The following is a 26,847-nucleotide window of genomic DNA, read 5'->3' as shown; positions in this document are numbered from 1 at the left end:
TCCTACTTTCCAAAAGAGGAAACCCCTTTCAATAAAGTATCTTCAGGCATCTGTTGTTTGTAATTTCTGATTTTATGAAACCTAATTTTTCCTCTGTTCACTTAAAATTGTGAATCAGTGTGATAATTGTTAATGGCATTTCGTTTTTAAAAATGATTTTGACTACCAGTGTTCATATAATTGAGTTGGCATTTATTTGACTTTCCATGAAAAAACAGTATTAAGTATATTAAGTTGAATTACATCGTTCTATAAATATTTTTTCCCTTTAGTTTATTAGAAACGTTTATTTTTGAATTGGCTTTTTTCTTTGCCATGCTGATAATAGATATTATATACTTTAAACAGCATTATAATGAATTCTTAAAATATAGACGATGTCTCCATGTTTCATTTTGTTGTTGAAATATCTTCAGTGTTTAGTACATAAATGGAATTTAGTTCTTCTTTTGAATTGAGCTATTTCTTGTTTTGTTAATCATTGGGGTTTTCTTTAGTTGATTAAATATTTGTTTCTATCATAATTTCATATATGAGGTTTTTTAAAAGGTTTATTTTATCACTTCTTGGCCTTTTGTCTAAGATCAAGTGTAAGATTTACTTATTTTTGAGAGAGAGAGCATGTGTGAGAGGGGGAGGGGCAGATGGAGAGAGAATCTCAAGCAGACTCTGCACTGAGCATGGAGCCTGACACCATTCTCAGACTCATGACCTTGAAATCGTGACCTGAACCGAGACCAGGAGTCAGATGCTCAATCAGCTGAGCCACCCAGGCATCCCCATATTTGAGGTTTTAAAATTTAGATGTATTGAGTTTTAGTTCTTTCAGTAACATACTGAGATGGAAAGTAAAAGCAAGCTGCATTACAGGTAAACATTTAAAGAAGAGCTTAAATTTCCAATCTGTTGGGAATTGATTTCATGAAATATTATAAAAATAAATGACTACAAAAATAAAATGAGTCTAAAAAAGGAAAATTACAAGTTCTAGTTAAAGCTAAAAGCCCACTTTTAAGAAAGATTTAACAGATTATAAAATTGCTCTGTCAAATTGTTTTAAAAGACTTTAAGCCTTATTTTTGAAACTTATGTACGTATCACAGATTGGTAGTAAATATTCATGCCTTTAGTCCACAGACCACACTTTGATCAGCACTGACTTATAAATATTACAGTAGTGTAGTAGTTCTCACCCAGGGGTTTACAGCTGAATCATCCATGATACTTTAAATTATGCCCTCCAGGACATTATGATTTTGGTTTACTGTGAAGGGGCCCTGGTATTGGTATTTTTCAGAAACTCCATAGGTGACTCTGATGCTTACATTCTAATTGGAAACACTACTGTGGAAAATCTGTAATTTTATTTTCTACTTAACTATTGCTATTAGAGGGCAAATAAAGCATTTTAGTTTAGAAATGCTTTTCTTTGTTACTAATTTGCATTTTTTAACTCAATAACTTGGTATTAATACCAGTTTTAAAATGAGAAATTTCTTTATATTAAAATTACTCTTGGGGGCACCTGGGTGGCTCAGTTGGTTAAGTGACTGGGTTCAGCTCAGGTCATGATCCTAGAGTGCCAGGACTGAGTCCACATCAGGCTCCCTGCCCAGCAGGAAGTCTGCTTCTCCCTCTGACCCTCCCCCCTCTCATGCTCTGTCTTTCTCTCTCTCAAATAAATAAATACAATCTTTAAAAGAAAAAAAGTTACACTTGAAAATAATTTTGTTTTTCAAAATTTCAGTATTTTTTACTAGAATGAAAGATAATATATGAATATACTTAAGATCTACAGTTTTCTGCCCTCATTATGATGCTCATATTCCAGAGATGGAATTTACGTCATGTCATTTATGGGCAAATGAATGAAATGTGTATGCTACCCATACATTTTAGAGAAGGGGCTCTGGTACAAGAAACCTGTTATGACACTTGACGTAATTGTATTTGGTTTTTATTTGTCTAATTGCTTGGTTGTACATGTGTAGAAATACTGTTACTGGTCAGCTAACTCCCAGTATCATATTCCCCGTTGTGGCAGGGTGTCTTCTGAGGTAGGTATTTTACAGAAAGCTTATCTCAATTCTCCTTAGCTTACTCACTTTTGTATTTTGAATAATCTCTCACTGAGTAATGATATGGTGTTGTGGTAAGTCCATATATTTGTAATTTCTTTTGACAATGAGTTGGTATTGCCAGTCCTTAGTTAAAACTCCACTAAAGGTTTCAGAATTTTTATATTATTCTTTCCCTGAGTAAGTCAAATTTTCACTGGTTCCTTTTTGCCAAGGCTAAAGCCAGGGCCTTTTTCATTGTGTGATTTCTTTCTAAGACTCAAAGGCTAATAATAACTTTTATCTAAGAATGGATTAATAAAGCATTCTTCCAGCTTTTGAACAGACCAGCACAAAGCTACTACTGATTCATGGTGCATTTTAAGCCTAAATTCCGCCATAATCGGTAACATCAGACTACTCCAACAGATGCTCCAAAGAAACTTGCTCATACACAGACTGCTACAGCTTTCACTTTCCCATCACTTATGGTTTGATAATACAGATAGAACCCATGAGAATTGTCTGTACTGCTGGATACACAGAAGATAGTAAACCCATGTTCAAATGAGAATTTCGTTGCTCCAGTTAACACACGAGTGAGATATTCTGATCTTTTTACTATTTGAAACATTATCTGTATTTTAACTGGTAAATCACTTTTGGTTTTTAAATAAAGGTTTTCTGGTTGGGGTGTTATAGAAGACTTGGATGCAGCTGAAGGAGTTACCATCATTGGATAATCTTAAATTAATACAACTTTTAACATTATGGGTCTATAAAGATGTCAGTATGGTTATTTTAAAGTACCTTCTCTAAAATACAGATTATAAATGTGTAGGTAGAAATCAGCCATCTTAAAGCAAGACAGATTGCGCTGCAGGATCAGCTGCTGAAGCTGCAGTCCGCTGCTCAGTGCACACAGTCCGCTGGCGGAGGACCGGCAGCCCCTGCGTCCTCTGCGTTCGGCTACCGTGTCAGCCAGCATGCTTCGGGTTTCCACGATGACGACATGGACTTTGGTGACATAATTTCATCACAACAAGAAATAAATAGATTGTCAAACCAAGTTTCAAGACTTGAGTCTGAAGTTGGTCATTGGAGGCATATTGCTCAGGTAGGTAAAATTATCATGAGTCTTTGGAAACTGTTACTGAGGAAAAATAGTGGTTTTATACGTAGAGCTTTTAGTATCAGAAAGAACCTTGGACTAGGAAATTGAATACTTGTGTTCTAATTCTGCCAGTGATTTTCTGAGTGATTTTGGTCAGGTCATTTTTTTCTCAGCCTCCATTTCCCCCTCTATGAAATATTTGGAAGAAATTTTCAAAAAAATTGAAAGCTGAGGTGCCTGAATGGCTCAGTCAGTTAAGCATCCACCTTTGGATCAGGTCATGATCCTGGGATCGAGTCCTACATCAGGCTCCCTGCTCAGCGGGGAGCCTGCTTCTCCCTCTCCCTCTGCCTGCCACTCCCCCTGCTTGTACTCTCAGTCTGCCAAATAAAGAAATAAAATCTTAAAAAAAAAATTTTTTTTTTTTTTGAGAGCAACAGAACCATGTCTTAAAATAGTTACAAGTCCAGTACTTACAAGACAGAAAAATGGAGTTGCTGTGGTTGAACCAGTGTCTTCCCCTAGAGTCCCTGAGGCTTCTTAGATGGCAAGTCCAGCACTCTAAGACCCCGGGTTTGAAACTACTTGTGTAGATGTTCTCTGAGGTTCCTCTTATCAGTTACGTGTAAAATGGAAATCTGATCATTGGCGTAAAATACATTAAAAGAACCTTTGTGTTGTTTTTTGTACATTAGAAATTAAATCCTTGCTATTTGAGGCATAAACTTTGAAGGAACACTTTTCACCTTACATATCGGATCGTATGTGCTATTGACATCACTCGACATGAGACCCAAAGGAAACTGGAACATTGTACATTTGGATTTCATTTCATCAGTGTAGAGAAAATGTATATAAGTAAAGAAATTATTTTCTTTTTGTGAGTGTGATCTAGTTATATAAAGGAGAAATCATACCAATTAAAATTACCTTTTTGCTTCCCAAGTTGCTAGACATTCCCAATATCCAAAATAAATCTTAGAATGATCAGTTTGTCCATCTTATCTCTAAAAATGTAGTAGTTCTTAAAGTACCATAGAATTGTAGATTCTCTGTCCAGCCTTTAGAGATGAGGATTTCATAGCCTATTTTAGAGCCTTGGGAATTGTATTCAAACAAGTAAATTCCTCAGGTGATTCTGATACACATTTTAGGAAACATTGCCTAGGATAAGATTTAGTAGGGAAGAGGTGTGTTTTTGGTATGTATATTTAAGCATATCTTGAATATTTACTGTATTATATAGATCGTAGTAGGATATAAAGGTGGAAAAGGCATAATTGGGATCTTTCAGGGGACTCAAGTCTTTAGCAAGCCATACTAAACCTTATTTGTATTGTATTTTACAAATGTTTCAATAGGTGCTATCCTCATATATATTAATCTTCATAACCGTGTGAGGTATTTATTATCTCTGTTTTACAGATAAGCAAAGTAGAAGTTTAATATACTTACTGTCACCCTAATTAAGTTGTAATTTAAACAGGCATCTTTTGACTTCAAATCCCGTGTTTCTGGTGGACTATGTTCCTTTTTTATCCAGACAGTAGCTTTTGGTTCCTTAACACACTATATAGTAAATAAGTTAATAAAGATAAATCGACTAAAAAATAAAAAATAAATGGAGAACATTTGGCTTTGAATGTGAAGAGAAGAATCCAAAAGTTCTTTGAATTGTCAGACCAAAGGGTGCTTTGAATTGAGGTAGGGATCCTCTGGATAAAATCATTTAAAAAAGATTTTAACTGGGTTTTTAGGAGAATTAATGTGGTTGGGTAATTTTTTGGAGGTTTAGAAATTTTTTTAGAATTTTAGAATTTTTAAATTTAGAATTTTAGAAATTTTGTTTTAGGAAGCTGCTTGTTTATCATCAAATTTACATTTTGTTAAGCTAAGTAAAGTATTCTCTGGTGTTTTTCTTAACATTGGTTATTTTGTGAAGGTGTCCCCCTAGTTAGATAACAAACTCTTAAAAATTATGTTTTGTTTCCTTTTTTTTTTTTTAGAAGGAGAGCGTTGGGGGAGGGGCAGGGGGAGAGTGAGAATATCAAGCAGGCTTCATGTTCAAAGGGGAGCCTGATTTAGGGCTCAGTCTCACAACCCTGAGATCATGTGTGACTTGAGCCGAAATCAACAGTCGGATGCTTAATTGACTGAGCCTGGACACCCTTTGAAAATTATCTTTTATTTGTTATGTATTACTCACAATTGGACTGGGTTCTTTAAAAGGTGCTTGGTATTCTTAATCAGGATTTGCCTGGGAAATGCTCCTTTAAAAAAAATTATATATATATATGTATATATGTGTATACATATATATATATGATTTTACTTATTTATGAGAGAGAGAGAGAGAGAGAATGAACAGGGTGAGAGAGAAGCGGACTCCCAGTTGAGCAGGAAGCCCGACACAGGGCTCCGTCCCAGGACCCTGGGATCATGACCTGACCTGAAGGCAGTTGCTTAACTGACTGAGCCACCTAGGCACTCCTGAAAAATATTTTTTAGTAAAATTATTTTGTAACTTTCTCTTTTATAAGAAAGCCAGTACAATTTTCTGTTTGTTTTTCTGATCTAGACTTCTAAAGCACAAGGATCAAACAACTCTGATCAAAACGAAATCTGCAAACTGCAAAATATCATTAAGGTAAGGAGGTTGTTGGAACAATGCCTTTTTTAAAGATTTAATTAATTTATTTATTTGAGTGAGAGCAAGAGAGAGAGAGAAGGAGCGGGGTGGTGGGGGAAGAGGGAGGGAGAAGCAGATGCCCTGCTGAGCAGGGAGCCCAATTTGGGGCTTGATTCAGGACCCTGGGATCAGGACTTGCGCCGAAGCCACCCACGTGCCTGCAACAATGGCTATTACACATCTAAAATTTGCTTATTAAAAGTAAAAGTAAAATTTACTTATTAAAAGTCTGGGGTGCCTGGATGGCTTAATCAGTTAAGCGTCTGCCTTCTGCTTGGGTCATGATCTTGGCGTCCTTGGATCCAGCCCTGCGTGGGGCTCCCTGCTTAGCAGGGAGTCTACTTTTCCCTCTCCCTCTGCCTACCACCCCTTCTGCTTGTGCTCACTCTAATAAATGAATAAAAATCTCTTAAAAAAAAGTATAAGTCTAAAGAAGGCTCAGTTATAAAGCTAATTATATAGATTATGATCGTTTGTTTTTACCATTTTGTGTTTTCATACTTTACGACAGCAAGGTATATAAAAATGTCTCTTCCAAAATCATTTAGTTTTGAACACTTGTTTTTTTTAAGTAGTTTATATTTCATTAGTGTCTACTTGCTATTGCATCTTGTAAAATTGTCTTTTTTTTTTTTTTTAAGATTTTGTTCATCAGAGAGTGAGTGGGAGGGAGAGCGAGATAATCTGAAGGAGACTCTGCGCTGAGCACAGAGCCTGATGCAGTGTTTGATCCCATGACCGTAAGGTCATGACCTGAGCTGAAATCAAGAGTCATATGATTAACCAAATGAGCCACCAAGGCTCCCCAAAATGATTTTTATTAAACATTTCCGAGGTTGCTTAAGTTTCAGGTTTTAGGGTTAAAGGATATTGACAAAATAAAATGTTAATACTGTTCATTGTAAATAATTTTCCCATAATGGTGGAATTTTGCTACTTTGTCTCAGTTACTATTTCTTTTAAGAAAAGTGTTAGTTACATACTTTTATCATATGGCAGTGAATTGTTTTTAGTGTATAAATTATTGGTATCTGGGTGGCTCAGTCTAAGTGTCTTCCTTCAGCTCAGGTCATGATCCCAGGGTCCCGGATTGAGCCCCATGTTGGGATTCCTGTTCAGTGGAGAATCTGCTTCTCCTGCTCTCTTTGCTCCTCCCCCCACACACCCTGCTTGTACTCTTCTTGCATGCATGTTCTCTCACTCTCTAAAATCTTTAAAATAAAAAAAAAAATTATTGTCAGGTATAGAATTTTTTGGTTTTGGTTTTACTATTATAATAATACTAATATGGGTATGCTCCCAAACTGTAAAGACTTGTGTTTGAATCCTGACTCTCCTGTTTACCATCTGTTATACTTTGAGCAAGTTACTTAATCTTTCCAGGCTTCCATTTTACCATCAGGGTAGTAGATTTCATAATACCTTCGTTGTAGGGTCGTTTTAAGGTTTAAATGTGAAGCTGCTTGCCAAGTGCTGGCACATAAATAAGTGCACAGGATTGAAGAGTAAATTTACTGGTCTTCTCAGGAAGTAGAAGCTAATTTATTGATTAGGATTCTTGGTTACAAGCAACAAAACCCGTCTCTGGCAAAGGAAAGCAAAAGAGGTTTTACTGGAAGGACCCAGGGTAGTCTGTTCCCAGGATTAAAAGACGAATTGAGCATTCTGGTCTTGGGCAGGACAGGAATGGGAATAGCATCAGGATCTAGATAGTGGGACACAGTGGACAGACTTTTCTGGGTGCAGCTATCACAATGCTTGTGGTCCTAACAATTTCCCTTTTTGAAGGACTAAGCTCAAGATCCACATTCCTAGGAGAGAGACTGGTGGTCTCAACTTGGGTAGCAAGATATTTTTACTCATCTTCTGTTTCATTTTTTTTTTTTCTTGCTGGCATTCCGTCATTAAATAGAAAAACTGTTCTTAAGGCCCAAGAAAGAAAGGGGACCCGGGTGGCTCAGTTGGTTAAGTGTCTGCCTTTGGCTCAGGTCATGATCTCAGGGTCCTTGGATTGAGCCACATGTCTGGCTCCCTGCTGGGGAGTCTGCTTCTTCCTTTCTCTCTGCCTTTCCCTTCCTGCTCATGCTCACTCTCTCTCTTGAATAAATAAATAAAATCTTTAAAAAAAAAAAGACTCAGGAAAGGGTAGAATTTTTCGGGAGTTGTCCAGATTTGGGGTCTTTATTTAAAATCTTAGCGTGTTCAGAGAATTACTTTTAATACAGGCTTTTGCACAACAATGAAATGGCTTAGGTATATTGTTGACTATAAATGTAGTTTACTTTGCTTTTATTTTTTTAAGGAACTCAAACAGACTCGAAGTCAGGAAATTGATGACCATCAACATGAAATGTCAGTTTTGCAGAACGCACATCAGCAGAAATTGACAGAAATAAGTCGTCGTCATCGAGAAGAATTAAGTGACTATGAAGAACGAATTGAAGAACTGGAAAACCTGTTACAACAAGGTTGTTCATTGTTTTTGTATTTTTAAGATTTTATTTATTTATTTGAGAGATCGAGAGAACATGAATAGAGGGAAGGGCAGAGGAAGAAGCTGGCTCCGCACTGAGCAGAAAGCCCAATTCGGTGCTCGATCCCAGGAACCTAAGATCATGACCCAAGTCAAAGGCAGCTGCTTGATCAGTTGAGCCACCCAGGCGCCCAAAGATTGTTAGTTTTATTAACTTAATGGATTAGGTGACATAATTAGATGACAAGCCTAGTACTGTAAAACCAACACACTGGTGTAAACTTGGACTACATTCTAAAGAATGAATGAATGACTAGTTCTGTTCATCTGCCTGAAATTTGCAGTGGCATCACTGTTGCAAGATTATGCAGAAATGGAAAGGTCCTTTTGCTTTTTTGGCGAATAGTTACATGGATTTCTTTGCATTGTTTGGTGATGATAGTTTGTTAATAAATGATTAGAAATATTTTTCCTTTCTTTAAAACTCCTATAAATAGGTGTTTTAGTGGTTGATTCAAATAGTTTTCCTCAACTATTTATTTAAAAATGCTTTATTATGGGGGTGCCTGGCTGGCTCAGGAAGTAGAATGTATAACTCTTGATCTTGGGGTCATGAGTTTGAGCCCCACATTGAGGGTAGAGATTACCTAAAACATTTTTATTCAAATTTTTATTTTGGTAATTTAACTTTTTGTGTATTTATTTTTATTTTTTATTTTATTTTTTAAAAAGATTTTATTTATTTGACACAGAGGGAGATCAATAAGTAGGCAGAGAACCAGGCAGAGAGAGAGGGGGAAGCAGGCTCCCCACTGAGCAGAGAGCTCCATGCAGGGCTCAATGCCAGGACCCTGAGACCATGGACTGAACCGAAGGCAGAGGCTTAACCACTGAGCCACCCATAATTTAACTTCTTAAAAGACTTTCTTTTCATAACAAAATTGAGAAGGAAGTACAGAGATTTCCCATATACCCATGCCCTGATATGGGTACATCATCAGAATGGTACATTTTTTTACCAAGATGAACCTGCATTGACAGATCATGATCCCTCAGCATGTGTGTTTTACCTTAGGGTTCACTCTTGGTGTGTACATTCTCTGGGTTGGACAGATATATGACACATATTCATCATTATAATATACAGAGTTGTTTCAGTGCTCTTAAAATCCTCTATGCTCTGCCTCCTCACTTCCCACCCACCCTCCCCCACAGTCTTTGTATTGTGTCTATTGTTTTGCCTTTTCCAGAATGTCACATAGTTGGAATCACACAGTATGTAGTCTTTTCGTATTGATTTCTTTCACTTAGTAATTTGCATTCGAGTTTTCTCCATGTTTTTTTCATTGCTTGACACCTCAATTCTTTTTTTTTAAAGTTTTTTTTTTTTTTTTTTTAAGATTTTATGTATTTATTTGACAGAGATCACAAGTAGGCAGAGAGGCAGGCAGAAAGAGAGAGAGGAGGAAGCAGGCTCCCCGCTGAGCAGATGCAGGGCTTGATTCCAGGACCCTGAGATCATGACCTGAGCTGAAGGCAGAGGCTTTAACCCAGTGGGCCACCCAGGCGCCCCTACACCTCAATTCTTTTTAATGCTGAATAGTTTTCCATTGCCTGGATGTACCGGAGTTTATCCATTCACCCACTGAAGGACATCTCTCCCAAGTTTTGGCAGTTATGAATAAAGCTGCTATAAATATCATTGTTTAGGTTTTTATGTGGATTAGAGTTTTTAGTTCCTTTGAATAAATACCAGCAAGTGCAATTGCTGATCATATCATAAGGGTGTGTTTTGTTAGAGACTGCTGAACTGTCTTCCAAAAGTCTTGCATTTTGCCGGGAATGAATGAGAATTCGTTCTGCTTCACATGTTCACCAGCGTTCGGTGTTGTGAGTGTTCTGAATCTTGGCCCTTTTGATAGGAGTGTAATGATATCTCATTGTTGTCTTAACTTTTTAAGTTTTTTCAAGTTCCCAAGTCTGTTAAATCTCCTAGTTGTGTATAGAAAGCTACTTATCTCTCAGTAATTGACACTGGCTGTGCTTAATTTTCTGTTTATGTTCTAGATGGCTCAGGAATTGTAATAACTGATCACTCAAAAATCCATGAAATGCAAAAAACCGTACAGGATCTACAAAATGAAAAAGTAGCATCTATTAAAAAAATTGAAGAGCTTGAGGATAAAATTAAAGACATAAATGACAAATTATCTTCTGCAGAAAATGACAGAGATATTTTGAGGAAAGAACAAAAACGCCTAAATGTTGAAAACAGACAAATAACAGAAGAATGTGAAAGCTTAAAACTGAAATGTAGTAAATTGCAGCCTGATGCTGTGAAGCAAAGTGATACCGTGACAGAAAAAGAAAAAATCCTTCCACAGAGTCCATCGGTGGAAGAGGAAGTGCTCAAACTGCAGCAAGCGCTGTCTGGTATAAAATGTTTGGAACTTATCTATGATTGGTGTTTATTGCATACTAGTTTTTATTTGTTTGACAGAAATTACAAGTAAGCAGAGAGGCAGGCAGAGAGAGAGGGGGAAGAAGGCTCCCTTCTGAGCAGAGAGTCCAATGCGGGGCTCGATCCCAGGACCCTGAGACCATGACCTGAGCCAAAGGCAGAGGCTCAACCCACTGAGCCACCCAGGCACCCCTGCATCCTAATTTTTAAAGACAAACTGAGTACTTTATGGAAATGGAGTATTCATGCAAATTGGCTGTAGAAGTTGAGTTGAATTGTTTGGTTTTGGATTTAGTGCCATAATTAATGGATCACAAATGGAAAGTTTCTACTAAAAGGCTTGGTTGTTGACTGGATGTCTCTCAACCTCCCTTTCTCATCCTTTAAGTAGTTACATGGAACTCATTGATGTCAGAAGCCATGTAGATTTCTGAGAAGTATATATGTAGCTATTTACTGGGAGGAGGTATGGGCCTATTTCTGTTAGTCTGCATAGAACCAGATACTTTGTGGAACTCTAAAGTTCCAGGCCCTCCAATTAGGGAATGCAATCTTCCTTGTTCAGAATTCTTTATTTTTGAAATGATGTCCTCTATCTAAGCAGACATGAGAATGATAAGAGCCATCAGTCCTTCACCGTTTTCCATGCTCAAGATGATATTTAGTTACATGTGTTCTGTAAGAAAAAGTAAGTTAGTAAACGAAATATGCCAAATACCGGTGTTCGTTCATGCCAGGAAAACATAATGGGAGCTTTTTACTGTGAAGATATATTTTATTTTGCACTTTTGTCTTCTCACAATACAAACTCTCACTTTATGAACTGGTTCATTGCTCCTCTGGAGGTTTCTAGCCCTTGTGTGCTGTTCTCCACCCCCTCCCCCAACCCCCCTTGGCTAGGTCTTTATCGTGAGCTTCTGACCCAGATGGCCAACTCTATAAACTTCAATTAGAGTTAGGTTTGAAGTCACCATGTCCTCCTCCTCCTCTTCCTCTTCCTACCTTGGTGATTTACCAGTCTGCCCAAACAGAAAATTCGAAGTCATCACCTAGTGTATCCTGTAGGTTCTATTTCCTTAGCTTCTCTGATTCAGTAATATTTCAGGATTGTACCCCTGTTTCTTAGAAGGGCCTCAGTCGGGAGCTGCCATGAAGGCAAAGAGAAAGTTGTCACTAGGGTTCTAGACTTCTCTCTCATTTGACTTCCAAGTAGCTCTGCTCCTTTCAAAATACGTATTGGATGACTCGTGGGTTTATTTGCTTTAAAAACACCTGCTGTCCTAGTCCTTCCTCTTTTTCTCATTTCCATTGCCACTGAATAACTTCAGCCAGTCATAATTTCTTTTGCCTGGTTATCTATAGCTGTTTCGTTTTGTTTCTTTCCTTTCCTTTCTTTCTTTTTTTTTTTTTAAGACTTTATTTATTTATTTATTTATTCGTTAGAGAACATAAGCAGGGGGAGCAGCAGGCAGGAGAAGTAGACTCCCTGCTGAGCAAGGAGCCCTGTGCAGGACTCATCTCTGAACCCTGGGATCATGACTTGAGCCAGGGGCAGACCCTTAACCCACTGAGCCACCCAGGCGTCTTGTCTATAGCCATTTCTTAATGTAGGGAAATAGCTGAGTGGTTAAGAATATGACTGAATTGGAATCCAGCTCCATCATTATTAGCTGATCTTGGACAAGTTAACATCTCTGTGCTTTGGTTTTTCCATCCCTATGGTTAGGATCATACTCCTATCTTCTTCATAGTTGCAGTAGTAGTAATGGGGAGTCTATGAGTTACTAGATCCAGAGTTCTCTTTAGAACAGGGGCTATCCCATTTTAAGTATTATAAAAGTATTTGCTGTTATTATTCTCTGGTTTCCATGATTCCTTCAATTTTTTTTTTTTTCTATCTGTCCAGAAAGGGTTTTTCAGAAACACGCATCAGGTTTAACTCCCCTGATCATAGTACTTTGTGGCTCCCTCTGAACTTCAGGATAAAGTCTTTCACGGTCTGGTCTGTTTCCCTCTTTAGTTTCACCTCACATGCTAAGCATTAGCCATACTGAACTTTGTACCTAGCTCCTAGAATCAGTGACTTTGTCTATTAGCTCTGTTGTCTTTACACTTGCTGCTCTGTTTGTGTGGAGGGTGTCTGTTTCTCTCTGCTGAGTCTTAAGTATATTATGATTCATTGAGGTATTGTGTCTGCGGAGAGGTACCTCTGCTGCTGCTTTCCTGGCCTGCCTTAGCCCCCATCCCCCCAGTCTGGAGTAGGTGTTGGCCCTTTCTGCTCTAGTAGCACCTTGTGCTCCCTGTATCCTACTGTCCAGGAGTCATGTGTTTCCTTTCTCTCTGAATTGAAAGCTGCTTGAGAGCAAGCAGGGACTAAATGTTTTCATCTTGTTGTCTAGCAACTAACTGATTTCATAGAAAATGCTTAGTGTTATCTGAATGAAAGTTGAATGAATTACTTCAGCTGAACTAATGGTATTCTGTCTTTGTATTCTTCTAGAACCACTTCTATATATGGATCTATCTGTAATACCAGCTTGAATGGTCTTTTTTTTCTCTTGTTATATCTAAGTCACTTTAGAGAATTGAGAGATTATTATATCATTACAAGAATAAAAAATATACATTTTTGTTCCATTTCCCCCACTCTCAGTCCTTTTACTATTTCCTGCTACGCAAACTAATCAGCTTATTTTGAAACATTGTTATTAATGTTTTTATCAAAGCAATAACTTCAGAGTCATCCAGAATACGATTATAATTCTTTCTTCTGTTCCATAGGACTGCATTTTAATGGAGCATCTAACTGGCATTTATGTTATGATTTCTTTGATATGTCAAATAGAAGTATAAAACAACAAGCCATTTGAGCTTGCCGATTGTGCTTATAAATATACTTTAAGATTTTATTTATTTATTTGACAGACAGAGATCACAAGTAGGCAGAGAGGCAGGCAGAGAGAGAGAGAGGAGGAAGCAGGCTCCCTGCAGAGCAGAGAGCCCAATGTGGGGCTTGATCCCAGGACTCTGGGATCATGACCTGAGCCGAAGGCAGAGGCTTAACCCACTGAGCCACCCAGGCGCCCCTAAATATACTTTATTTTAATTGAGTTTTATTCCTGAGTTTAATATAACAGGTAATTATTAAGTTGCAGAGTTTTAATGTCATTCATTATTGTTTTTACAGATGCTGAAAATGAAATTATGAGATTGAGTAATTTAAACCAGGTAAACTAATTTTAAGAGAAAAGCTTTTGGCTTTGATTTATCAAGAAAAACTGTTTTGATTATTGTAGTTGCTTATTTTGTGTTTTTTACAAATTCACTTGAACTTATCCTGGGTACTTGCATCTTAGTAATTTTATGTTTGCTGATTAATAACAAACTTCTTGAATCATAAATTGACATCATTTTAAAAGTTACATAATTTGAAAAATGCAAGTATATCATTTTCAGGATTAATTTGACAGACATTATGTTTCTAGATAGTGGAAGCAGATTTTCCACCACAGTGAGGAATGCGTTTTGATTTCCCTTAAGGAATTCAGAGAGTTGCTTCTGTTGCTAATGATTATAGGCTACTTTGTAAATGTGTTTATTTTTTGAAATGTAATAAAATTCTAAGAATATTTATAAAATGTATGACTGGCTTTGGGCAGTCCAGTGTTGCTTGCCTATAATTTTTATATATCACTGCAGAAATGCTGAGTACAAATGTACAGTAGTACAGCTTGTGTACTTTTTTGTAAACTTGAAATTTATCTGAAAACACACTGTTTTAACATTTTGTAGGATAACAGTCTCACTGAAGACAATCTGAAACTTAAAATGCATGTTGAAACTTTAGAAAAACAGAAGTCCTTATTGAGTCAAGAAAAGGTGGGTACAGTAAAAGTGGGGGGCATAATTAAAATGTATGACTATAGGTCATAGCCAAGGGCCACTTTGTATCAAAATGGAACGTTTAGGTCTTGAGAGTCCTGAGGGTAAAACTGATGTCACTGATGCTTGTCAGACCAGGATGAAATATTTAGGGCAAAGTTCGAGAATGAGAGGCTGGCCAGAGTTCACATTTACAGATAAGGGAGCCGGTAGGCATACATATATGAGCAGAAAAGATAGGTAAAGACTCTGCTTTGGTTTCCGATGAAGTCCTGACAGCAGCAACACACACAGGTGGTTCTAGAGTCTGGAGTGGTGGTAGTGGCATCCTACAGAATCTATTAACTGCTTCTCTGTCCTGGAACCTATCTAGTGTGGTGGAGTTTCTTAATGGTGAGGGATGAAGAGGGAATACATTCTCAGTGGCAGAGATAGAGTCTTTGTGTATGTTGGTAGCAGGTTTGGAATAAGGTTCTATAATGCAGTGTTGGGAATGAGGAGAGGTATTTTTATTACGTACTCGGTGATAATTCCTTGGCTAAGACAGGTGCTTAAATATAGTATGGCTGTGAGCTGATATTATTAAGTTATAGGCCAGTGTCTTAACTCAGTTGAAAAAATTGATTTTTAAAAAATAATACATATATTCACTGATGTACAAATTCAGTAATTCATATGGAAGACCTTTAAATGGTACAAATGGCATATCCTTTGCACCTCTTTTGGTTGGCCTCTTTTTTTTAAGATTTTATTTACTTATTTGAAAGAGGAGAGAGAGAGAGAGAGAACACATGCAGGGTAGGGGTAGAGGGAGAGGAAGAAGCAGACTCCCTGCTGAGCAGGAAACCCCCCCCCCCAACGTGGGGCTTGATCCCAAGACCCTGAGATCATGACCTGAGCTGAAGGCAGATGCTTTACTGACTGAGTCACTCAGCTGCCCCTGAAGGCAGTCTTTCTTACCAGTTTCTTGTATGTCCATCCTTCTAGACTACACTTATGGTGTATGATTATATAAATAGCTTTAAAAAAATACAACTTTTAGCTGCCTATACATACTATTCATATATACCTTAACATATTTTCAGCATCCTTCCACATTAGCATATACACAGTGTTTCTCTGAGGGATGCTGTCAGCATGGAAAATTCTTAGTTTTGTGCACTGTCGTATGCATGGTGGGATCCTTGCCTCCACCCTTTCTGTTTACTAAAAACCAGTGTCTCCTCCTCTTTCTTAATTCCTATATTATCTCTATTTTCTCTGTTGTTTTCTGCTCTCTTTGCATTCCGCTTTTTCAGTTCCTCCTTTCTCTAACTGGCTTAGGTATACTTCATAGTTTGCAGATCTCTGCACATATCTGATAGTATCTGTAACCTTGCCATGATATTTTTGGATTCTGTAGCCATTCCTAATAGCTCTTGGTCCTTTCTTTCAATGTTATATAAGCCTTCTTAACTTTTCCTGTAAGTTTCTCTGATGCACGTCTACTCACTGCTTAAGAACCTACCTGCAGGGCCATGCATGGTTTTTTTGTTTGTTTGTTTTGTTTTTTTAAAAAGATTTTATTTATTTGACAGAGATCACAAGTAGGCAGAGAGGGGTGGAAGCAGACTCCCTTCTGAGCAGAGAGCCTGATTCGGGGTTCGATCCCAGGATCTTGAGATCATGACCTGAGCCAAAGGCAGAGGCTTAACCCAGTGAGCCACCCAGGCGCCCCAAGGCCATGCATATTCTTAACATCTATCTGAGAAAAGCTTGCGGTTCCCCTGATTGAACACATAACTTTATTATTTTTTTAAAATTTAAACTCAATTAGCCAACATATAGTATAGTATATAGTATGCCATTAGTTTCAGATGTAGAGTTCAGTAATTCATCAGTGCCTATCACCCAGTTACCCCATCCCCCACCCCCCGTTGCCCATGTAACTTTTAGAAAGGCATTAGAAAATGCTGTTTTCATTAACCGTAGTTCAGAATAAACTTTTGAATTGGAACTAAAATGGAATTTTGAGGGAGATGTTCTGGTTTTCCCTGGTCTCTTTGTAAGGTATGTATAGTTGCTTTATTTGTAGATGTTTAGGATTCTTATTTGCTTTAAAGTAGAGTCCATAGAAATTTGATTATTTTCTATTGGTGAAAGAAAGCTTTAAACTTTTCTTGTAGCACAAGCATCACAATGAGAGGTTGAAACAGTGTTGGAGCATAGAGAACTGTCCCACTTCTGGAGTTTAGAGGAAAAGCATTAAATACCTCTAGAACAGAATATAAAATATAGTTTAAAAATCATACATATATAGATAGATAAATCTTTAGGACTGTTAAGAGTTGAGAGAGAGGAACCTAGTCTCAGGTTGGATGGCAAAGGAAGGAAGGAGTCTACTTTCTTGGGTCAAAGGAGAGTTTCATGTGCTGACAGGAGCCAGTAATAAGGGAAATTCCTTTAATGAGAGAAAAGAAGCATTTTATTTTCTAACTAGAGAATGAATGAATGTTGATTTTTATAGATGTTTATTTATTTAGTTTACGGTTGTTGGTGACTGGACATTAGGGGAATGGAAGTGCAGAGAACCAGGACACTTGGGACATTTTGAAGAGACTGTGTAGGGTGAGAGAAGCAGCAGACAGAAGGGAAGCTGAGTGGGAGTGGGATTAGGAAGGCTCCCACATGGGAAAGTTTTTGTATAAAGAAGCTGGAGCTGGATGAACTTTAACAGTCATTCCATCTTGTCTAGTGTTACAGAAATGTTTTTTTTCTTCTTCTTTTTTTTTTTTAAGATTTTATTTATTTATTTGACAGAGATTACAAGTAGGCAGAGAGGCAGGCGGAGAGAGAGAGGAGGAAGCAGGCTCCCCGCTGAGCAGAGAACCCAATGTGGGGCTCGATCCCGGGACCCTGGGATCATGACCCGAGCTGAAAGCAGAGGCTTTAACCCACTGAGCCACCCAGGCACCCCCAGAAATGTTTTTCTTGAAGCTACTCATAAAATCGCACATGAGTGAAGGCTGTGATTTGTTGAATTTTATGTATCGTTGCTGAAGTCTTACTCAGTATTGTTTCTGACACAGGCATCTGAGAATAGATTCCCGTGTGTGTGTGTGTGTTTATGTATGTATGTCTGTGTGTGTGTCTGTATATATATAAAACTTTTTGGTGTCTTCTTTCAATTGACAATATATGTTGTTTTTCCCCGTTTTTATTATTTAAGGAAGAGCTTCAGGTATCACTTTTAAAATTGAACAATGAATATGAAGTAATTAAAAGTACAGTTGTGAGAGACACGGATTTGAATTCAACACTACATGACTTAAGACTGACTTTGGAAGCAAAGGAACAGGAGCTCAATCAGAGTCTCACTGAGAAGGAAATACTGGTAGCTGAGTTAGAGGAATTGGACAGACAGAACCAGGAAGCTACAAAGGTAACACGATGTGAAAACCAGAGTGGCACACATTCTTTTTAGTACATTGAAGATTGGAATAACAAGTGAAAATGATGGGTGTGATTTAAACCTGTGATCTCATCAATATTTTGCTTCATTGATAATCTAATCACAGAGGCTGGCAAACTTCTTCTGTAAAGGGTGAGATAGTAAATATTTTTTGGCCCTGCAGGCCGTATAGTGGTCTCAGTTGTACTCAACTCCGCTCTTGCGATACGTAAACAATGAACGGTGGCTGTATCCCAGTAAGACTTGATCTATAAAAACAGGTGGCTGGCCTGATTTGGTTCATTGGCTGTATGACTCCTGCTTCAGTGATGAAGAGTTGAAATTGGACAATATATATCATTTACCTTCTCTGGTTTTAAATTGTAGTCTCTAGGATAATGAAATAGATTTGCTGTAAGTTGTTAGTAATTTTGTTGATTTTTTTTAAAAAAAGATTTATTTATTTTAGAGAGAGAGAGAGAGAATGTGCATGCATGTAAACAAGGCAAGGGCAGGGGGAGGGAGAGTCTCAAGCCGGCTCCGCACTAAGCATGGAGCCTGACGTAGGGCTCAGTCCCACGACCCTGAGATCATGACCTGAGCTAAAACCAAGAGTCGGACGCTTAACCAACTGCGCCACCTAGGCGCTCCTAAATGTTGGGATTTTTTAAAAAGTTTAAGAAGGATTAGAAGTATCTGAGGAGTATTCTTTATTATTTATGACATTTTACCAAATTTTCGTTAGGTACTAAAATGAGAGCTTGTCTTAAAGTTATCATTCAAATTATTTTTCTTTCAGCATATGATTCTGATAAAAGATCAGCTATCAAAACAACAAAGTGAGGGAGACAGCATCATTAGTAAACTGAGACAAGAGCTAACTGATGAAAACAGGAGAGTCCATCAACTTGAAGATGATAATATGAACATGACTAAAGAGCTGGATGTGCAGAAAGAAAAGTTAGTTCAAAGTGAACGTGTCCTAAATGATTTGCATTTAGCCAAGCAGAAGCTTGAGGAGAAAGTGGAAGATTTAGTAGATCAACTAAATAAATCACAGAACAGTAACTTAAACATGCAGAAGGAGAACTTTGGACTTAAGGAACATATTAAACAGAATGAGAAAGAGCTTTCTAGAGTCAGGGATGAGTTAACTCGGTCTCTGAATCGAGACTCCGGCAGTGATTTTAAGGATGACTTATTTAAAGAAAAGGAGGCCGAAGTCAGAAACTTAAAGCAGAAACTTTCAGAAATAGAACAGCTCAATGACCATTTAAACAAAGTTGCCTTTGATCTGAAAATGGAAAATGAAAAGCTGGTTTTAGCATGTAAGGATGTAAGACATGAGTTAGAAGAATCCATTGCTGGTAGCAATCAGATTTCTCTGGAAAGAAACACTTTTGTGGAGGCTCTAAAAATGGAGAAAGGTCAGTTAGAAGCAGAATTGAGTCGGGCCGAACAGAGGCTGGTAGAAGAAGCAAATAAGTATGAGCAGATGATCGAAGAACTATCTAAGGCACGTGATTTGAGTACTTCTGCTTTACAGCTGGAACAGCAGCGTTTAATGAAACTTAGTCAAGAGAAAGACTTCGAAATAGCGGAACTCAAAAAGAACCTTGAACAAATGGATACGCACCATAAAGAAACTAAGGAGATTTTGTCCTCTAGTTTAGAAGAGCAGAAGCACTTGTCCCAACTTATAAGTGAGAAGGACGTTTTTATTGAAAAACTTAAAGAAAGAAGTTCAGTGCTTCAGGAGGAATTAGATAAATGTACTGAGGCCTTAAGAAAAAATGAAATTTTAAAGCAAACCATGGAGGAAAAAGACCGAAGTCTTGGGTCCATGAAAGAAGAAAACAATCATCTCAAAGAAGAACTGGAACGGCTCCGTGAACAGCACAGTCGGGCTGCGCCTGTGGTGGAGCCTAAGCCCCTGGATAGCGTTACAGAGCTAGAGTCTGAGGTGTTGCAGCTGAATATTATAAAGGGGAATCTTGAGGAGGAAATAAAACGTCATCAAAAGATAATTGAAGATCAAAACCAGAGTAAAATGCAGCTGCTTCAGTCGTTGGAGGAGCAAAAGAAGGAAATGGCTGAGTTTAAGAGCCAGCATGAGCAAATGAATGTCACACACACCCAGCTCTTCTTAGAGAAGGATGAAGAAATTAAGAATTTGCAAAAAACAGTTGAACAAATCAAAACCCAGTTGCACGAAGAAAGACAGGGCGTTCCAACGGAGAATTCTGAGATCTTTCACGAAACGAAGGTACAGAGCCTTAATATAGAAAACGGCAGCGAAAAACATGATTTATCTAAAGCCGACACTGAGAGATTAGTAAAAGGAATAAAAGAACGAGAATTGGAGATTAAGCTCCTAAACGAAAAGAATATATCTTTAACAAAACAGATTGATCAGTTGTCCAAAGATGAGGTTGGTAAACTCACTCAGATCATCCAGCAGAAAGACTTGGAGATACAAGCTCTTCACGCTAGAATTTCTTCCGCTTCCTACACCCAGGATGTTGTCTACCTTCAGCAGCAGCTGCAGGCCTACGCTAAGGAGAGAGAACAGGTATTAGCTGTTTTGAGTGAGAAGACTAGGGAAAATAGCCATCTGAAAGCGGAGTACCACAAAATGATGGATATCGTTGCCGCCAAAGAGGCCGCTCTCGTGAAGCTGCAGGAGGACAATCAAAAATTGTCCACTCGATCCGAGGGTGGTGGCCAGGATATGTTTAGAGAAACTGTACAGAATTTGTCGCGTATCATTCGAGAAAAAGACATTGAGATAGATGCATTAAGTCAGAAATGCCAGACCTTGTTGACGGTTTTACAGACATCCAGCACTGGCAGTGAGGTCGGAGGCGTTAACAGCAATCAGTTTGAGGAGCTTCTGCAGGAACGCGACAAACTCAAGCAGCAAGTGAAGAAGATGGAAGAGTGGAAGCAGCAGGTGATGACCACGGTCCAGAATATGCAGCACGAGTCCGCCCAGCTTCAGGAGGAGCTCCATCAGCTTCAGGCACAGGTTCTGGTTGACAGCGATAACAATTCTAAATTGCAAGTGGACTATACTGGCCTGATCCAAAGTTATGAGCAGAATGAAACCAAACTTAAAACTTTTGGACAGGAGCTAGCACAAGTTCAGCACAGCATCGGGCAGCTGTGCAGCACCAAGGAGCTGCTTCTAGGAAAACTTGATAGTATTTCGCCCCAACTCTCCTCCGGATCTTCGTCGCCTTCCCAGCCAGCAGAGTCTCTTGGCCCGGTGAAACCCGATAGATCGAGGGAGTCTTCGAAACAGGAGCTAGAAGAGCTAAGAAAGTCACTGCAGGAGAAAGATGCAACAATTAAAACGCTCCAGGAAAACAATCACAGATTGTCTGATTCCATTGCTGCTACCTCAGAGCTGGAAAGAAAAGAACACGAACAGACAGACTCAGAAATGAAGCAGCTCAGGGAGAAACAAGAGGTCTTACAGAAGTCACTGAAGGAGAAAGACCTCTTAATCAAAGCCAAAAGTGATCAGTTACTTTCTTTAAATGAAAATTTCGCCAACAAAGTGAATGAAAACGAACTTTTGAGGCAGGCAGTAACCAACCTGAAGGAGCGGATATTAATTTTAGAAATGGACATCTGTAAACTGAAAGAAGAAAATGAAAGAATAGTAGAAACAACCAGGGAAAAGGAAACGGAGTATCAGGCGTTACAGGAGACTAATACGAAGTTTTCCATGATGCTTCGAGAAAAAGAGTTTGAGTGCCATTCAATGAAGGAAAAGGCTCTCGCGTTTGAGCAGTTGCTGAAAGAAAAGGAGCAGGTATGTTGGGGATGGAATTTTTTATACAGGAAAGTTGGGGTGGGAAAGATTTTCCAATGGGTTGCTTACTTTATAGGTAATTGTGTTTGAAGGGGAATGTGAAGTTGTTCATTCAGAAATCCCCTTTCAGGGTTTTGTGACTTCATTCTGAGCAAATTTTCCTTAGAGGTACCTGGAGGTTTCTCGCCTAAATTACTAGATTTTTCTAAACCTTTTTAGCAGCAGGTTAATTTAAATAGAAAAAAAAAAAAGAGACTTTAGTAGCAATATTTTTCTTTAGAAAACGGAAGTGTTGGAATGACTTCCCTGTCTTTTCTTTGCCAGCGACTTGCACTTTCTGAGGAACAGTTGTGCATGCCTGATGAAGGAACGCACACACACACACAGCTCTCTCTCATACTCTTTTGATTGATTTTGGGATCTGTGAACATTTTGTTGTATAGAGTAAATTTGAAGAGATTGTGTCTTTTGAATTCTTTTGAAAACTTTTCTGATAACTTTTTCTTCCAGAATAGTTTGATTGTTTTGAAAAAATTGTAAAGATTATAGAGTTCCCTTATGCCTCACACCCAGTTTCCCTTGTTTGTTAACATCTCAGATTACTATGATGCATTTGTAACAGCTAATTCACCAATATTGATGTATTAACTGAAGTTCCTACTTTATTTGAATTTTTTTTTTTTTACTAAAAAAATGACTACACGTCTTCTTTCTGTTCAGGGTGCCATTCAGGATAACACATTGTATTTAGTTGTCATGTCTCCTTAGGCTTCCCTAGACTGACAGTTTCTCAGATTCTGTTTTTGATGACCTTGATATGGTTAGCTATATCTCAAAATTAATTATTTAATGAAGAAAATGTGTCTTTTTTAAATGTATCTTTCTTAAAGCTAAACTTATTTCTTTCCAAAAGGGCAAGACTGGGGAGTTAAATCAGCTTTTAAATGCAGTTAAGTCAATGCAGGAGAAGACAGTTAAGTTTCAACAGGAGAGAGACCAGGTCATGTTGGCCCTGAAACAGAAACAAATGGAAAACAGTACTTTACAGAATGAGGTATGCTTTTACTCTAAAGAAATTGATTGAAGCAATAAGCTTAGTAATCATTACGAAAACTAGAACGATTTATCAAAATTAATTTCTCTATTAGGTGATTTTTTTTCTGTCTTCCTCTGATGTGTTATTGTAGGATTTTGATCTCCAGGGGCATATGTTATTTGTTTTCAAAGGTAAAAACTATAGCATATCTTGGGTATTAAAAAAAATTTCCACTGATGCAATCACTGTAGAAACAGGTATGCAGATTCCCCCCAAAAAATTAACCACAGAAATAACATATACTCCAGTAGTCCATTACTGAGTATTTACTCCCCAAAAATGAAAACACTAAATCAGAAAGGTAACCTGCATCCTTATGCTGACTGCACGTTATTTACAATAGCTAAGATAGGGAAGCAACCCAAGTGTCCATTGATAGACGAACAGATAAAGAGGGGGGTATAAATGGAATATTACTCAGCCATAAAAAGAAATGAGATCTTGCTGTTTGCAACAACATGGATGGACCTAGAGGGTATATTAAGCTAAGTGAAGTAAGTCAGACAGAGAAAGGAAAATACTATATGATTTCACTTATGTAGAATCTAAAAAAACAGTGAAACAGAGACAGAATCATAAACATGGGGAACAAACTGGTCGTTGCTGGAGGGGTTGGGTTTAGGGAGGATGGGCAAAAAAGGTCAAGGGGATTTAGAGGTGAAAATTTCTAGTTATAAATTAAGTCACAGGGCTGAAAAATACGTCATAAGTAATAGAGTCAGTAATATTGTAATAATGTCTGATGACAGATGACAACTGCATGTACTGTGGGAGCAGAGTGTAACATGTAGAGTTGTTGAATCACTGTTTTGTATACTTGAAACTAGTATAACCTTGTCTTCAGCTTAAAAAGAAATTCTCACCTGTGATATATGAAAAAATGAGATTTTTCACTGAAAAAGTAGTGTATCAAAAAGAGGCATATACTTGGTACAATTCCATTTTTCATTAAAAGCCATGGGGAATGAGCTCTTACAAAATAAAACTTCAGATGAAACGTCAGGTTGATTTTCGGTGACTTTTTTTTCCTAATATAAATACATCTTGCAATATGAGAAATTAGTATGTAATTAATATACTTCAATAATGGGCAAAAGATTTGATAACAGAGTGTCTTGTAGAGGGGAAAAGGGAACATTTTATAGAAAAAAAATAAAGAGGTGTTCTCTGCCTAGGTTCAACATTTACGTGACAAAGAAATACGGTTAAACCAGGAGCTAGAGAGATTGCGTAACCATCTTTTAGAATCAGAGGATTCTTACACCCGAGAAGCTTTGGCTGCAGAAGACAGAGAGGCCAAACTGAGAAAGAAAGTTACAGTATTGGAGGAAAAGCTAGTTTCATCTTCTAATGCAATGGAAAATGCAAGGTAACTTTTCCCTGTTTTTAGCACTTACATTAGTTGAACCCTCCTTGAGTGTCAGAATCAGAAAACGTTTTTCCTGGCTTACCTTGTTTTACTCTTAAGAAATTCATTCTCTCCGGGGCGCCTGGGTGGCTCAGTGGATTAAGCCGCTGCCTTCAGCTCAGGTCATGATCTCAGGGTCTTGGGATCGAGTCCCGTATCGGGTTCTCTGCTCGCAGGGATCCTGCTTCCCTCTCTCTCTCTCTGCCTGCCTCTCTGCCTACTTGTGATCTCTCTCTGTCAAATAAATAAATAAAATCTTAAAAAAGAAAAAACTCATTCTCTCCAAATGATAGATGAAGATACTGAAGGTAGAGAGGGTTAGTAAGCTGCCCAAGGTCAGACCCAGAGTATGTTTGCGGGTTTCACGTTTGGGTCTGTAACTCTTGATACCAGATCTGGCATTCAAATAGCTCTCTCTAAATCTTTCTTTCTTCTTTTTTTTTTTTTTTAATAATTTTATTTACGTATTTATTATTTTCTTATCCTAAGTGTACTAGCTCTCTCTGAATCTTAACTGCTACCCTAGATAATTGCCTCTCATTGTTTTAAGAGTTTAGACTTAAATTCTGACTGATTTTTTTTTCCTGACAGATTTTAGCTTTGTCACGCTCCCAAAGAAATAATTTGACTTACGTGATTTTACTCTTGATTAAATGATTTAGATTGAATAAGGTTTGGATATTAGAAGGGAGAGAGTAAAGGAAGTAGCACGGTGAAGACCTAAGTCAGCATGAATTAACTCCTAGTTTGTTGAAACTTTTGAATTATTAGATCCCTACCTACATATTTTTATTTTATTTTTACTAGAGTAGTAGTTTATTATAAAAGGCTTTAACTCAGGAACAGCAGATGGAGGAGATAGGTAGGGCAAGGCATGGGATAGGGGTGCACAGCTTCCAGCTCCCTTCCAGCAAGCAGCTGTCCCCATAGCTCTCAGTGCTCATGAGCCCAGAAGCTTTCCAGACCCTCTCGTTGTGAGGTTTTATGGAGAGTTCATTATAGAGACATGATTGACTCCCTACTTATATAATTTAAAATTTTATTTCTCTCAATAAAATGTTGTGTATTCTTGGGATGCCAGGGTCCTGGAATTGAACCCCACATCAGGCTCCTGCTCAGCGGGGAACCAGCTTCTCCCTCTCCCTCTTCTACTCCCCCTGTTTGTGCTCTCTCTCTCTCACATAAATAAAATCTTTTAAAAATAAGGTATTTTCTTCTCTTTCTACCCTTTTTATTATAAAATCCTATTTGTACTTCAGGAAAATTACAATATTTTCTTCGAATTTTTGGGTTTTTATTTTCTCTAATTAAAATAGTTTCTGGGCTCTCTGCACCCTCATTAGCCTTATTTTGCACTATCACCTACATCCAGCCAAACCGTCTTATTCATTCCTTTCACAGAGCTACTATTTTCCTATGTCTTCTCCTTTTTCTATGCTTTTCTTTAAGATTTACTTATTAGCAGTGTGTGGGGGCACACACGTGAGCAGGGAGGAGGAGGGTGGGAGAGAAAAATCTACAGGAGACTCCCCACAGAGCCTGATGTGGGACTTGATCTCATGACCCTGAGTTCATGACTTGAGCCAAAATCTAGAGGTGGATGCTTAACCACTGACTGAACCACTGAGTCGCCCCATCTTCTACCTTTTCGTTTCATATTCTTCTGCCTTGAGTGGGCCTGATTCCTAACAGTTTTTCTATTAGTCCCACCTTCTTCAAATAGCATTTCCTTTGTAAAGAATGCTTTAGTTAGCATCCTGCTCCTCAAATTCAAAACCAAACCCTGGTGTGATGTTTTTCTTTTGAACCTGCTTAATCCTTTGTTTGAGTCTTTGGTAGCGCACTTACATTTTACTTTAGGGTACGTAAGTAATTGTTGACCCATCTTATATCTTACACCTTCTCCCATACAGTGAAATATAAGGCCACTGGGAGTGGGCGTGATGCCATTTATTTATTTATTTATTTACTTACTTACTTACTTATTTATTTAACATTTTAGTCATTTATTTGACAGAGAGCACAAGCAGGGAAATGACAGGCAGAGGGAAAGAGAGAAACAGACTCCCTGTGTATCATGGAGCCTGACACAGGGCTTGATCCCAGGACCCTGGGATCATGACCTGAGCCAAAGGCAGACACTTAACCGACTGAGCCATCCAGGTGTTCTGATGCCATTTATTTTGTACCCTTCCCACAGCATATCTTCTTACACAGAGTTAATAGATGTGCAGTAATATTTTTGAATGAGTGACTCAGATCTACAAGTCAGATTATCGTGTTTTGAGCCCTTAATTAGCTGTAGTAATCCCTGGTGTTTATTAACTTTTTGAGTGACATCATAGCTCATTTCATCCTTGCAATGACTTGTTCCATGGCATGCCTACCAGCAAAGTTGTATAAAATCCAGGAACACT

The 26,847-nt window shown here is 38.1% G+C and overlaps 1 protein-coding gene across 3 annotated transcripts in view; it reads left to right on the top strand.

Moving 5' to 3' along the window:
• Window positions 1-26,847, top strand: part of TRIP11 (thyroid hormone receptor interactor 11) — a 63,148-nt gene that overhangs the window by 11,454 nt on the left and 24,847 nt on the right. For 2 of the 3 annotated variants that reach the window (XM_032878655.1, XM_032878654.1), the window contains exons 4-13: window positions 2,899-3,174; window positions 5,750-5,818; window positions 8,163-8,328; window positions 10,401-10,766; window positions 13,982-14,022; window positions 14,587-14,673; window positions 17,885-18,097; window positions 18,906-21,926; window positions 22,840-22,980; window positions 24,198-24,391. In XM_032878655.1, the coding sequence (XP_032734546.1) occupies window positions 2,899-3,174; window positions 5,750-5,818; window positions 8,163-8,328; window positions 10,401-10,766; window positions 13,982-14,022; window positions 14,587-14,673; window positions 17,885-18,097; window positions 18,906-21,926; window positions 22,840-22,980; window positions 24,198-24,391 (4,574 nt within the window). The remainder of the gene's footprint in view (window positions 1-2,898; window positions 3,175-5,749; window positions 5,819-8,162; window positions 8,329-10,400; window positions 10,767-13,981; window positions 14,023-14,586; window positions 14,674-17,884; window positions 18,098-18,905; window positions 21,927-22,839; window positions 22,981-24,197; window positions 24,392-26,847) is intronic. The other variant, XM_032878656.1, reaches the window with a different exon arrangement.

The sequence above is a fragment of the Lontra canadensis genome, unplaced genomic scaffold (genome assembly GCF_010015895.1).
Source record: "Lontra canadensis isolate GAN:19392208 unplaced genomic scaffold, GSC_riverotter_1.0 scaffold64, whole genome shotgun sequence".
In the NCBI taxonomy this organism is placed as follows: Eukaryota; Metazoa; Chordata; class Mammalia; order Carnivora; family Mustelidae; genus Lontra; species Lontra canadensis.
The sequence above is the reverse complement of the archived record's forward strand: the minus strand, read 5'-3'. Positions and strand labels throughout refer to the sequence as shown.